This window comes from Lates calcarifer, linkage group LG17 (assembly GCF_001640805.2).
Source record: "Lates calcarifer isolate ASB-BC8 linkage group LG17, TLL_Latcal_v3, whole genome shotgun sequence".
NCBI classification, from domain to species: Eukaryota; Metazoa; Chordata; class Actinopteri; family Centropomidae; genus Lates; species Lates calcarifer.
Genome location: NC_066849.1, coordinates 2,779,527 through 2,793,940, shown reverse-complemented (window position 1 = coordinate 2,793,940; position 14,414 = coordinate 2,779,527). Strand labels below are relative to the sequence as shown.

The window sequence follows — 14,414 nt, the reverse complement described above, 5'->3', positions numbered from 1 at the left end:
TTGAACCTGCATGCTGATTTTTCTGTGTAGAGTCTGTGTGTTCTCCCTGTGCGCGCATGGGTTTCCTCCAGATATTCCAACTTCCTCCAACAGTCCAAAGACATGCAGGTTAAATTAACTGTGTGAATGTGAGCATGGATGGTTTGTCTCTGTATGTTGGCGCTGTGACAAACTGGTGACCTGTCCAAAGTGTACCCAATTTATTGTCACATATTATGTACTGAGCTGTAGGGAGGGAGGGGTTATTGAGAGTGTATCCTCTTATGACTATTTAAGTTGAACGTTATTTGTTGTACTTTGTTTTTCTAGTGAAATTGTTTGTCTTTGTTACTCTTGGTCAAACATACTTGACAAAAAATATGAATGACCTCAATGTATCATTGTTTAATCATTACCTATGTCACCATTGTGAAGGCTCTTATTGTGGTTTCATAAACCACTGATATACTCTGTGTATCTGTAGTCAAGTATCTGGGTGCTAACTGATGCCTATTGATTTGTGCAGATGTGTAACCTCACAGCCTCACATGACTGCTTTACAGACTGAAGTTTGTAACTCCTGAGGTATAAAGACAGAAGAAGAAAGAAAACAAACAACATTAGAAAAGTTGCATTAAATCATACATGATTTTTTAATGTAATTGTTGAGATCATTTTAAAACATTCAGTATATTTTTCAATGTATCTTATGAACTCCAGACTTCATTGTCTGGTTTCTCAATCTTTGATGAATTTCAGGATGATTTTTGCTTAGATAGATAGATAGTCAATGAGTGAGAGGGTAAGTGGGAGAGAGAGAGAGAGGGAGATGGGTGGGGGTGTGTTACTCTCAGTCCAGCAGCTCCTGGATCAGATACTCAACAAACGGTGACGTGAAGTCGCTGCAGAGGAAATCGCTCGAGATGAGAGAGGGTTTAAACGTGCGCCACTCCGCACCCGGCTGTCCATGTGCGGACAGCCCGTGTCTGACATGAGCTCGGACTGCGAAAGTTATTACAGCAAAGAAAACGTGTTCGTGGGGGGCTTCACGTGTCCGAAAACGGACGGTGACACCACGGCACTTTTCTGCTGTGGGTTCAGTGACTTGAAGTACTGTTGTGATGACCCCAACAGCTTTTTCCCCTACGAATATGGATACATGTGGTGGCTAAGGTAAGGAGAGATAAAAAGCAGTTACATTTAAATGTTGTTCATAGTTTTTTTTCACATTATGAACGCCGTCAGACATGTATGATGTTGACTAAATTTATTATGTAGAATCGGCTGCAGCATACACATATTCAAAACTCATATTCAAGCAGTAATAGCCTCAAAAATGAAAAAAAAGTATACAAGTGTATGATGAAAAGCGCATGATCTACTGTTTATAACAGCGGTTTGTGTTCAGAGGCCAACCTGTTGATGGCATTTTGCAGTTTGTGACTGTTATTATATATGTTAAGTGACTGTCACAGCTGAAACTGAAGACCAATTACAAAGACTTGACGACCTTTTCAAACAATCTGAGTCGTCTTGAATCAATATGTGGGGAGTAGAGAAATCATTTCTAATGCTACCTTGCCTTCTATGTCTTAAAGGCAACATTGTAATATATTAATTGAATGAATAAGATAATAATTATTTATTGATGCATCTTAAATTTAGGAGTTAGGAGTACATAGGTCCAACTTCTCTTTACAGCATCTCAGTGGTGTGGCTGCTTTCATTGATACAGAATGTGTCTACATGCATGAGAGAGAGATCACTTTCCCTCACATTAAATTTAATAATTCTGTTTCTCAGAATGCATCATTTACTTACTGCCATTATTTGGTTGAATTTCTATCTTTCAATTATTGACTTTACTCACTTTCTTCTAGTTGGATGTCATCCAGATTATTCTGTTTTTATTTGTCCATGTTTAAGATATTTGTCTCGGAGATTTCTGATACCAGCCTAATATAATAGAGATAACTGGGATTACAGCAACACAGGAACACTTTTCTCAGAAACACACAAGTACATGAATGGTCAGATACCACTACAGATAAGTAAGATGATGTTGGAAGTGAGATAATAGTAGAAAGTACTCAATCCAACTGTTATGTATAATATGTTGTGAAAATCAATATTAATGAATGTGAATTAGTGGATATTTTACCATATAATTAGCTTTATTATGACTAAATGTAATTCTGTGAAGCATTTCTGGTTATCCTTGCTTATAATGGGCTTTTAATCTGTTTACAATCACAGTGTAAGTCATATAAAGTGTTAGTGGAAATTTTAGTCCAGTGAAATTGGTTGGCTCTGGGCAGCATATATCTGGTCATGGTGTTTGGTCTGGTGTTTATGCGTACAAAGCATCCCACTGATCCTCAGGCTTACTGGAGTGCTTTACTACGCTCAAGGCACAGACTAGGCATTCATATGATCCGGCATGAATGTACAACACACATTAATGCAAAACATCATCATGCGATCTGCTGCTGCAGATTTGAAACACATCAGTTACAAAAGATTTTAAACATCTTGCATATTTCATCCTTTAAAAGTAGACTAAGTGCCTAGGTTTTTTTCCAGGGAATTTGAAATTAAACCAATTCCATTTTTCTTGTTGTTTCAGCTTTCTGTGGCTGCACATCAAGTGCACTCTGTCTATTTCCTTACCCTTACTGACAGTACACAAACAAATCAGTCATACCAAATGTAAGTGCAAATATGCAGGTGAAAGATAAATTCAGCAGCATTGCAATTTGCCATGCCTTTCATAAAACCTGCTTGTTATAGTGCTTCCATAAAAGTAACAGCTTAACACATACATAAAGTGGGACCACGCATAAAACATCTGAGCATGAGTCAGAGTCAGAAGAACCATGCTGATATGTTCCTTATACTGTGATCATTAACAACAGTAGAAATCTCTCCCTGGCCTTTTTAAATGCCACCATGAGCCAATCAAATGTAAAAAAGACTTGGCCCCCACCCTTGTAAACTGTGGTTGTCTGAACTGACTGAAGACGTCCATGAAGAAGCCATGGCACAAGGATGCACAAACAACAAAACAGTGTGTGAAGTTAGAAAAATCTCCTTAATATTAATCAGCAAGCAGTACATTCTTTCCATTTAAATGTGGAAGTGTATAGGGAGTTGGTAATAGGCATTCAACACTGGTTAAACACTGTTTACTGCGGTGGGGAGGTGGGGAGGTGGGGCAGGGGATTGGGTCTTTTCTGTAAATGTTACTGAATGATTGTTTGCTATCTCAGCTCTCCCAGATGGATTCAGAAAAGCTTCCTCTACCATCACTAGCAGAATGGACTATTGTAATGTTCCTCTGTCTGGTTTGTGTAAGACAGCTATTGATAGTTGCAGGTTGTGCAGAATGCTGCAGCAGATCATTTTCTGACAAAGATCAGGCAGAGAGCTCATGGCACTCCAATTTAGAAATCTTTGCAGTGGTGTCCCGTCTGTCCCAGAATCAATTTTAAGATTCTTTTATTGGTTTATTGTCATTTCATCTGTCTTATATGGTTGAGAACTCACCTGCTCTTGTCCAGTACGATGACTGATCATGATAACATTTTACTTGTAGCTCTGTTGTAGAGATATAGGAGACACAGACTTAAGGAAGAAGAAGTCTTCAAAACATGTTTGAATTTTTTTTACGCAGGAAAAGTTCAGTAAAAGTTCAGGGAAATTCACTTTTTGCTCTCTGTCTCTCTTGTAGTCTCATGTCTGTGTATTACGTGTGGAATCTAGAACCAGTGAGAAATAATACCCAGATTGCCGATTAATTTGAATATTCCTTTTAAAAACATAAAGGAAACTCATTTATAATCTTTAATCAATAAAGTAATTTCAAATTGATGCAGTAGGATCCATCATGTGTTGCGTTTGCTCTCTTATGAGCATCATTCTGAGAGAATGTGCAAGGTAATACTCCTGCTGTGTCTTTGTTCTGTGTCCAACAGTCTTGGAGCTCTTGTGGGTCTCTCTGTAGCAGCTGTGGTTCTTCTTGCCTTCATCATCACTCTGTGTGTCCTCTGCTATCTGTTCATCACCACCAAACCCAGGGGTCTGGACAATGGGCTGCCACTCCGAGCACCAGGTACTATACTGCATCTCCCGCAGGGTCTGTTCTGCTAACACATCAATAGCATACACTGAATTATTCAGGAGCAACCCTCTGATACATACTATAGTTGTGGCTGACCCAAAGGTTTTGAAAGAAAGAACCAGACATTTCTAGTCTTTGGTTGCTTGTTATTTTCCTATCTTCAAACTAACTGCTCAGATATTGACTCCACTCCACATGGTTTATGATTTTTCTTTTGTGCTTCTTTGTTTGCTTTGAAGATAAGGACAAAACTATTAAATGAGTACAGAACATATTCAGTCTACAATGAAATAACAAGATTAGATTTGAAAATGTGCAGGGACATATTCAAAAGCACAAAATGTGAGTGCAGTGTAGCGGCTATCTTTCCTCCTTTCTATCCTCCACATTACCACTACTATTAAGCAGCCTCTTGGCAATAACCTTGACACACAAAAGTATTCTGGGGCAGTAACTCTGTTTTCCAAAACTTTACTCAAAAAGTAAAAAAAAGTTACACCATTCTATTTTTTGCTTAGCAAAGCACATGGTCAAAAAAAAATCCTGTGTTTCGCCTTGGGCTGCTTAAACTGTTCTGCCACTTAAGCCGCTGTGACGTCACCAGGGGCATTTACCACAATTACCACATATTATAAACATGAGAGCCATACAACATTCAACATAATTACATTATACCGTTGCATGTACATTATAACACAAAGAGATAAAAAATTATATACATGAACTCTTATTGACATTCTCAAACTGTTCACATTGCATGTTTCAGCAGGCACAGTTTGTTTATAAGTCTGTCCAATACGTCAGTCTTAGTCTTAGTTCCTCTATGGTGTGAGCCACTTTTGGCTACATACTGTATCTGTCTCCATCATTGCATACTGATTGTCATTGGGTTGTGTTTTCATAAGCAACAGGTGATTACGCGTTAAGGCTTCAACATCATTAGGGAAATCTGATGAGTATGTTACTGGACTGTTGTTGATGATGGCCGCAACTTCACACATAATAGTTTGGGTCCTTCGTCATGTAGTGTCTGTTGCTGTAGCACGGAATTCAACACAGTACAGTCTTACAGTATGGATCTGTCTTTCCCACACGCCACCTTGGTGTGAGGCCACTGGGGTGTTGAAAATCCACTTGATGCCTTTTTCTGGCCATGGTGTTATGTAGTTTAGTCTGATCAGGTTTTCCAACGCTTTGCGCAGTTCTTTTTCTGCTGTAACAAAGTTTGTTTCATTGTCTGAGCGTAAAATTTTCAGCATGTAAACCTGCGTATGGCATTGATGCAGGAGTCTGTATCGAGGCTGTGAGCTACCTCAATGTGAACAGCTCTCTTTGTGAGACAAGTGAAAATCATGCCATGTTGTTTAACAAGGCTTCTTCCATGTTTAATCTCAAATGGCCCGAAAAAGTCAACCCCCACATTGGTGAAGGGTGGCTGATCAGGAAGTAGCCTATCTTCAGGCAGGTCTGCCATCTTTTGTCTTCCAGGTTTAGCATTGAGCCTTCTGCACACAATGCACTTTGAAATAATCCTCCTTACAGCTGAGTTAGCTTAAGGGAACCAATACTTTTGTTACAATATTGCCAACATATAGTTGCGACCACAGTGTCCAACTTCTTGGTGGATGTGTTAGAATATGAGGTTGGCTATAGGTGAATTTTGAGAGGATAGAGAAGGATGGCAGGGTGTTTAGCCTCTTGTGGCATTTCAGGTTTATTAAGCCTTCTTCCAACTCTTAGTATGCCATCCTAGCAATATGGGGTCAAGTCTGTAGATCTGGCTCTTTTTCTTGATTTGAGTGTCTTCTCTTTGAGCACAGATTTCTTCAGCGTAGTCCTGTAACTGACTTAGCTGTAGGAGCTCTGTTTCTGTTTCAGCTAGCTCTTCTACTGACAACGAATTCTGTTGAATTGTTGATTTGATTTTCTTCATGTGCTGTGCATTGAGCTTGTTCTGGTTGTCAGGGTTGTTCACAGACTGACTGTTGTAGGCTTCAAGCTCCTTTCTCTTGTTTTTCAGTAGCATCAGTGTATCTTTTAGTCTGAGAAACCATGTAACCGCCTTTTTTAGTCGTTGCAATGTCGAGTAGTAAGCGATAAGCTTGTTGACAGTGTTGTAGCGCTCTTGTGTGCTGGTCTTGATCACTCTGGCACATGTTTTGATTTCTGGGTCTTCTTCTGGCATCAAATCTTCTTTATCCACTTGTTTTGGCCCCTCACTTTCAGGTCTCAGCAAAAAAGCGGAACCGTTTATCCAATCTTTGTTCTGCATGAACTTCCCCACTTTAACACCTCCCTTATCATAGTAACCCTGTTCGCTACAAAGGTTTTGAAGCGAGCACTTTCATTTGAAAGATATCTGAACATATGCTGCTTGTCCTGCAGCAGCATTTGAGGTCAGCAAAGCCCCATCACTCTCTTCTTTAGGTCTACTTTGTGAACGCATTAGACTGTAACAATAACTGTATCCAGTGCAAGTTGTTCCATTTTGGCTTTCAGCTGCAGCTTTTTAATCTCCAGCGCTTGTTCCTTTTTAAAGCAGCTGAACGTACCAAGGCTGCATGCTCTGCTTCTTCCTTCATACGTGCTGAGAACCCAGTAGCTGTTGCAACTGAGGTTTTCTTTCTACTATGACAGCAGATTTTTGCAGCTTGAGATATCCAAAATACACTTCAATGAAATGTGTTCACGGTATATATGTTGCGCAGCTCCGACAGCAGGCACTTAACAAGGTAATTAAAGCCATCTGACTGACTCCATCACTTTCCTTGAGTTAGTTTACTTAGCAGTTGAAATCATACTGCAAAGCATCCACAAACTTACTGTTTTCCAATATGAGGGCTTGTGTTGGTTCCTCATCCATGCACAAATGGCTTTAATCCACGTTAGTCTGTTCTTCTTTCCATCAAGAGTTTTTTTGTTGTTGTTTTTTTTTTTTTTTTTGACTCACATAGCGGCTATCTTTCCTCCTTTCTATCCTCCACATTACCACTACTATTAAGCAGCCTCTTGCCAATAATCTTGACGCACAAAAAGTCTTCTTGAGTAGTAACTCCATTTTCCAAAACATTACTCAAAAAGTAAAACAAAGTTACATAATTCTATTTTTCTCTTTAGGGTAAAGCACAATATGGCTCTTACATGCAGTATCAGAATTTTCAGATTGTAAGCAGTTGGTGATGTGCAATGACTCTTACCACCAACCTTTGTCCCAGTAAATTCCATAGGATATGTCCATAATAGTTTGTTTTTACCTGTTTCTCAGTAATATCTGTAGACATTGGACCAAGCTAACAGACCATGCTGGGAAGTAGCCTGGTGTTTGTTAGGAGGCAGAATGTGACAGGGACAACACTTAACCTTCAGGTCAAGGCAAATGGATGTTGCACTGATGTTTATATGAATTTCCATGCAAACGATATAAACTGCCAAAGCAAACAACTTAAAAGGCACTAAGAAAAGGAAATCCCACTTCTCACTCAAAACTAACAAATAGATGAATAAATAAATATCTGCTAAAATGTAATCTCTCTGTGGCTGTTCTCCAGTCCTGATTTGGAGAATCCTGTTTGTGCTTTAGGTCTCTGTAGGCAGAGTTTACCTCTGAAACGTGCCTCTAATGAGTGAAGTCAATAGTGTGCTATTGCACCTGAAAACACACCCAACAGCGATGTCACAGTGAACTAACACACTAACACACAGAAATTAATCCACTGGTGGTCAGCAAAAACAAGATTTTCAGTTACTGTTAAGTTACTCCCTCAGAACATGATCAGCCGCTCACTAGTCTGTCCCTTACTTTGACATTTGCCTCAGCTATTCAGTCTAAATACATTTAAGGAGAGTATATAGTACGTATAGCTATATAGGTCTTACTTTCACAGAGGAATACAGAAAATATGCTGAAATTGTACTTTCATTCTAGTCTAATTCTTCTGTATGTTGTTGTGAAACTCTTGGGGAAATTCGCTTATTGGCTTCTTTGCTCAGAGTTAAATGAGAGGATTGATACCTCTCTCATGTTTCTATGCAAAATGTAAAGTCACAGTCAGGAAGTGATTAGCTTATTACTGTAAACACTTGAAGCAGGGGAAAAACAGCTGGTTCTGTCTGGCATTCAGAAATACACCTCAGACATTCACTAACATGTTGTCTTTGTATGTTTAATCCATAGAAAAGTATAGACAGTCTGTGGTTAATATCGATCAACAACAGTTCAACAGTTCCTTTAACTTGTTAAAGGTATGTAGAGATTTTCTTTAGATGTGCAACACAAAAGAAGAAACAGCAGATAATAAAACAGAATGTTTCAAGAATATTTCTTGTTTTTATGTCATGTAAAAAGTTTGGAAATTAATTCTGTATAGTCACTTTTAGTTTTACCACAAAGTGGAAGCTTATTCTTTCATAATGTCAATGCGTCCTTGTTGGACCTATTTTTGGTGATGTTGCTGCTTTCAGATCACAGTAATTACTTTGGAGATTTTTGTTATAACCAATAGCATGCTGTCTCAAATCAGATACCTCAGTTAGTACACTTATGTATTACACTGTGTATACAGTATACTGACTGGCATAGTGTGTGAAATCTGACAGGGTAGTCTCACATCAAACACTGCATTGTGCACTCAAATAAATGAAATGATAATCACAATATGTGACCACAATTATTGACCACAAAAACTGCTTTACTCGCTGTACTTAATAAACATTTTATTTTCTTGTTTGCCCCCCCTCTTCTCTGACCAATATGACTCTGGTTCACTGTTGTTACAATAAAAATATTGATTGTAACAGCTTCCTAAAGCATTATGTTTGACAGTGTTTTGTCTTTGTGACGTGTCAGGCTCTTTACTTACTAAATGAATTATCTGTCTTCCAGGTTCTACATCAAGTCCACAAAGACCAGGAATGAGTCATACCACCAGTGTGCCTGCTGGTCCTCAAGGCCTCAGGAAACACTTTCTGAGTGGCAAGCTGGACTGTGACAACCAGCCCCCGGACCCTGACCGCCTTTTCCAGCGTTGTTTCATGGCCACTGTGACATCTATCAAAGTTGAGGGACCTGCATAGACTTGTGGAATATTTGACTTTTTGACCAGATACTTTTACTTTGATTCTTATATATTGGATGCCAACCTGTTTACTACTACACTAAACTATAGATTACCACATAATCTGAGCAATCCTAAGAGGAATTGTCATTGTTTGAAAATGATTATTGCTATGAATGGTAGTAAATCTGCAGTAGGGGTCTTTGGGAAATGTTTGCAGCAAGTGTTGAATACAGATTATTTGGACTAAATGGTTTTAAATGGTTTTATATACAGGAGATGGGATGAGTTACAATAAATTCATTAGAGCTCATTTCAATAGCAATTTCCCTAATGTCAAGAGTTTGTTAGCACTTGCTGTTCCTGCATTTTATGCCTTTAAAACTGAAAAAAAAAGGTGCAGAAGTTATTGTTTTTAAAATTAGATCCACTGAGAAATAACCTCATTATGTTAAATGATGAGAAACCCTTGACATCACTGATAGAATTTTTTTGAACCTGAGAGACTAAGTGATTTTTACAAACAACAAGAATGTAGTGACCTGATCTTTGAGGGTACTGAGTTTACTGACGCGTTGTGTGTTTGATTTGTTTGTGCCTATTATGGTTTCTTTGCATTTAAACTGATGGCCGGAAACTGTTTTTGGAATTTGACCCATCTAGACTAAAAGTCAGGATATCTCCCTCTCTGCTTTGATTAAATCTCTCACTCCCAAGTCCCCCAAGTGGAAGTGTGTTTCTAATCTCCACTGGATGCAGTTACATCATGCTCCAGCTGCGTCGTGTCTCTTTTCTCATTTCAAATGCCCACTGGAAATGCTTCAAAAGTGGAGCATCTTTATGCAGCCTTTTCTACAGCAGCCATATTTACAGCATATTTTAGAGTTGTTTTGACAAATGCTAAATGCATATGCTAAGATAAGATAAGATAAGATAAGATAATCCTTTATTATAATTTCCCACAACGGGGAAATTTACAGTTTAAATGCATGGACCAAGGGATGACAGTGTCTAAGTCTGTCAATCCTACTGACTTAAGCAGTTATCTGACCAGTTCTCAAGTGCCATCATGAGGGTCATATTTTTGGTTTTGAGTGAAATGTCGTGATAATTGATTGCCATGTAACTTGGTACTTGATGCCTGTGTCCCATGAACACTTTTTTGGTTTTTTGTTTTGGCTTCATGTTGTAGCTGTAAATTCTCAATTGTGCATTGACTGCTCAGCTCATTTTAACAATATTCAAGTAATATCAGTCTCAGTTTCATAAGTTCATCAGTTCATGAGCTTATTAACAGCCTCATTAACACTTGTGGTTATGTTTACTAATCTTGTATTTGTAGCACGATTGCCTCTTAGCCTTTAAATGTGTTTTTTCCAAAGTAATTAAAGCTGTGACATGTTTGTGTTTGTCTCTTGCTTTGATCTTACTGCACCTTTTTACCTCACATACTGCATTTTTATGACTTGCTATGCAGATGATTTATTCTAAATCTGTCAAATCAGTAAACATTCAACAAGTCAACATAGATTTATTCCCTGGACATCAAATCATTTAAATATTACTAATCACTTACTACTCACTTCATGCAAGTATGTCACAGATGAGAAAAATACCATGAAGATGGAATGATGGAAATCATACCTGCACACCACAACACTACACTGCCTAATTTTGGTATAGCACCCTCCAATCCCCAAATTTCCTCAGAGAAAATTCTGAAATGGAAGTTCACAATTTACATAAGTTTAAAAATGAATTAATACATTTCAAAGTGTGGGAGATACACAGGTGCATATTTAAAGAAGTGATGCAGCATTTCTTGTTAAGCAGTGTGCAGTGGCTCAGGTCTGTGAGCTTTGATCTGGATGCTGTCAGCCTGTATATTTTTTGGTGGTATCAACTTTGCCAAAAATGAGCCATGAAGTTTAGTGACTGTCATAATTAAATTTTTCATGCCAACCTTCCCAATGTTTTTTTTTTAAATTTTTTTTTATCACATTTTTATTCCTTGTAGCTGATGTATGGATTACAGTTTTTCTTTTTTATTTTGATGCATTATTCAAAAAATAAATATTGCATTCAGTCATTTATTTCTGATGCACACATCTGAGAGACTATAATATTAATATTTTTAGTATAATAATATTAATATTTTTGTTTGGAAACACTATAACAAAGTCTTACCACCTTTCATTCACACACACCCTACATCACATCACTGTCTTCTCTCTTTTCATCCATTTTCTAAGCAATCAGCAGGTGACCGACCTGTTGTGTCCCCTCATGTGTGATTTGTACAGTGGCATTTCAGAGTTTGGTTGCTTGCTTCACTCTAAATTGCCCGTAAATGTTAATGTGAGTGGTTGTTGGTCTATATACTGTATGTTGGCTCTGCGATGGACTGGCTGTCTGTCCAGTGTATATCCTGCCTCTCGCCCAGTGTCAGCTGGGATAAGCTCCAGCTCCCTTGCAACCCTTACAGATAAGCAGTATAGATAATGGATGGATGGATGGTCACTTGCTCCTAGAGCATGCATACCGAAACTGGTGAAATTCTGTCCACTAGGTTTTCAAGTACATGCGTTTGGTATTTACAGCAGCCTACATGGGTTGGGCTTAAAATGCAGACTCCCAAGCATGGCCTGAATATATGTAGCCAGAGTGACGACTGGACTAAATAAATAAGCCCCCATCCCTCATTTCTTGTTAAGTTTCACGTTTCTGGCTGACACTCCATTCTTAGACTGATATGTAGGAATTGCTGGTCTCTATGCAATGATTTAAGTAAACTGGCTGGAACATATCAAATCATTCAGGTAAACGAGGGCAAAGTGGTGGACACATTTAAAGACTGAAAGAAGAAACTTAAAATCAGTTCTTAAAGACACAGGTTGCCACAAAGACCTCCTCGTTTCCACATCTGTGGTCTCTCCTCCTGGTTTGAGTTAAGATTCTAGCAGCAGTGTTGTTAAAGGTATGCAAGGGTAGACTACAAGAAACCTCACAGTAATCTATTCTAGCATGAATGTATAAAACAAATTTTAATGTTGTGTCTGGTCAAGATGGAGTTCATTTAACTACTTTCAGTGTAATCACTAATAATGCATCATATTTTAGCTGTATGTATTTGATGTATGCATCAAATAATTGTACAGGAAATGGTCCAACACTTCCAAGTGGAAATATACAAGTAAATGTCATATTCCATATGCATATTACATAAAAGCAGACATCAAACAACTTAAGATCACATTCATCAGACCACAATCACACCAGTTGCTCACAGGAAGCATCCAAAACAACAATTATAGCCACAAAATCATGTTAATTGGTAAAGACTATGCTCTGCCACACTGTGTCAAATAGAGAGCAGAACTATCGCTCGTATAATACTGAAACTAATAATGAAACAGATGAGAAGATGTTTTGACATGTCATGGGTCGCTTGACAAGTTGTAATGGAAGTAAAGTGTGGGGCAACCTTTTTTATGGTTGGCAAGCACAGAGAGTGTTTTGCTTGAATACAAAAAAAGATTTAAACTCAACGGCCAGGATCAGTTAACTATGTTGATTTGAAAGTTATTATTTTTGTACATGGACATAAAACAGCTTGTACAGGTGCATTGATGTCATCCACTCTTTTCACAATTTTTCTGTTGCTACAGTGTTTTTCATAAATGTAGCCAAAGAGTTAGCAAGATATGTCAGATGATTTCAGAATTCCACCCAATGAAAGTCTCACTGTTTCCTAGACAACCCTCAGTGGACAAAGCACCAGACCTATTAGCAAAATGAAATGTGGGCAGCAATTAAGAGCATAGATCTGGAACAAGGCTAATCTTGTTTGTTACTCTAAATTATTGTGTAATTTTAGCTCTTTAGACCTTTTAAAAAAACAGGGTAATAAAAGGATTTATTTTTTTACTCTGCCACTTTGGCCACAATCCTGAATCCTTTGTCACAAGTAGACATTGGTTCACTTTAAGGAGTCACAAGCTAGAACGATGGAGAATTAATTTCTAACTCACCACGGTTCCTCTGTTCTCAAAGTGTTATAACCTCCATCATAACCACCCTGTTCCTGAGGGAAAACAACACATGGTATTGGGGCCTTGCTTTTAAGGTGCAAAAACTCCAGTGACAAATGGTTGAGGGAGATAAGAGAGGAACAGAATCTGACTTGTGGAATTCTTCACATTTGAATTTGATTTCAAAGTAGAGATAGAGAGGGAACTAATTACTTAGTTTCCAAGTTGAGAGGACTGTGGAGTCGTGGCAATGTTTTTGCAATAATGTTGATAAACTATCCTCCTCCTGCATTTATATATGTGACAGGTCTTTTGTAGGGTTAAATAGATGGAAACCATTTCCATTTGCACTCTGCTGTTTTGGAGGATATAGGATGCAATTTGTGTTCTACCGTAAGGATGGCAGAGTTGAAAATTATTAAGCAGGAGGTTGGGGTATAATTAGTGCTGCTCTAGGGGCAAGGGCTTTGTAGTGTCCTTAAATGCATGCCGCACATAAAATTCTGACACCAAAAAGAACGTCTCTGAGTTTTGTTTGTATTTGTATTTTTCATATGTTATGCATTAAAATTATTAATTGTATTTACTAAAAAGAAAATGTTCCATCATTAAATTCTAAAACCCTCTCTACGCTGCTGGGAATAAATGTCCTAGTGAGGAAAAAGGTCATCTTTTATTTAGCGATTAATATTGTTTGCATGAAAAAGTCATATTTAAGTACAAAAGATTGGAATCCATTAAATTTCCACCATGTATGATTTATCATGCCAGCAGCACTGGCAGCTCTGATAGCAATGTCAGTTTGTTGGTCCACCACTTTGGTTCAAACTGAAATATCTAAACAACTATTTAATGGATTGCCATGAAATTTCACAGTCTCCATGAGGATGAATTGTAATAACTTTGGTGAAGCCCTGACTTTACATCTAACGGCATCAGCTCGACATTTTAATTTGTTCAATACGTTTATTTGATCAAATACCTGCAAAACTAATGACATTCCTATCAGCCCCAGCTCGTGGCTGGATTAAGGAACCAGGACAAACACTTGCTGTTGGGTCCTTGTTGACCTATACTGTAAATGGCAGTTTTATTATTTCCCCAGCTACCTAGAAACCAATCAATATTCTTAAGCTGAAATGAGAGGTTAATCAGTGGACAAGATAACTAATGGAAAACTTACTGCAGTGTCCTTTCTGCTACCAGAATGTAATTTAAAGACATCTTGTT

The 14,414-nt window shown here is 38.1% G+C and overlaps 1 protein-coding gene across 1 annotated transcript; it reads left to right on the top strand.

The window, feature by feature from the left end:
- Positions 1 to 869: 869 nt before the first annotated feature.
- Positions 870 to 10,928, top strand: LOC108878815 (protein shisa-like-2A). Its single transcript, XM_018669784.2, has 3 exons — positions 870 to 1,152; positions 3,954 to 4,090; positions 8,982 to 10,928. Exons 1-3 carry the CDS (start codon positions 947 to 949, stop codon positions 9,170 to 9,172), a joined length of 534 nt encoding a protein of 177 aa, XP_018525300.1. The 5' UTR covers positions 870 to 946; the 3' UTR covers positions 9,173 to 10,928.
- Positions 10,929 to 14,414: the final 3,486 nt, after the last annotated feature.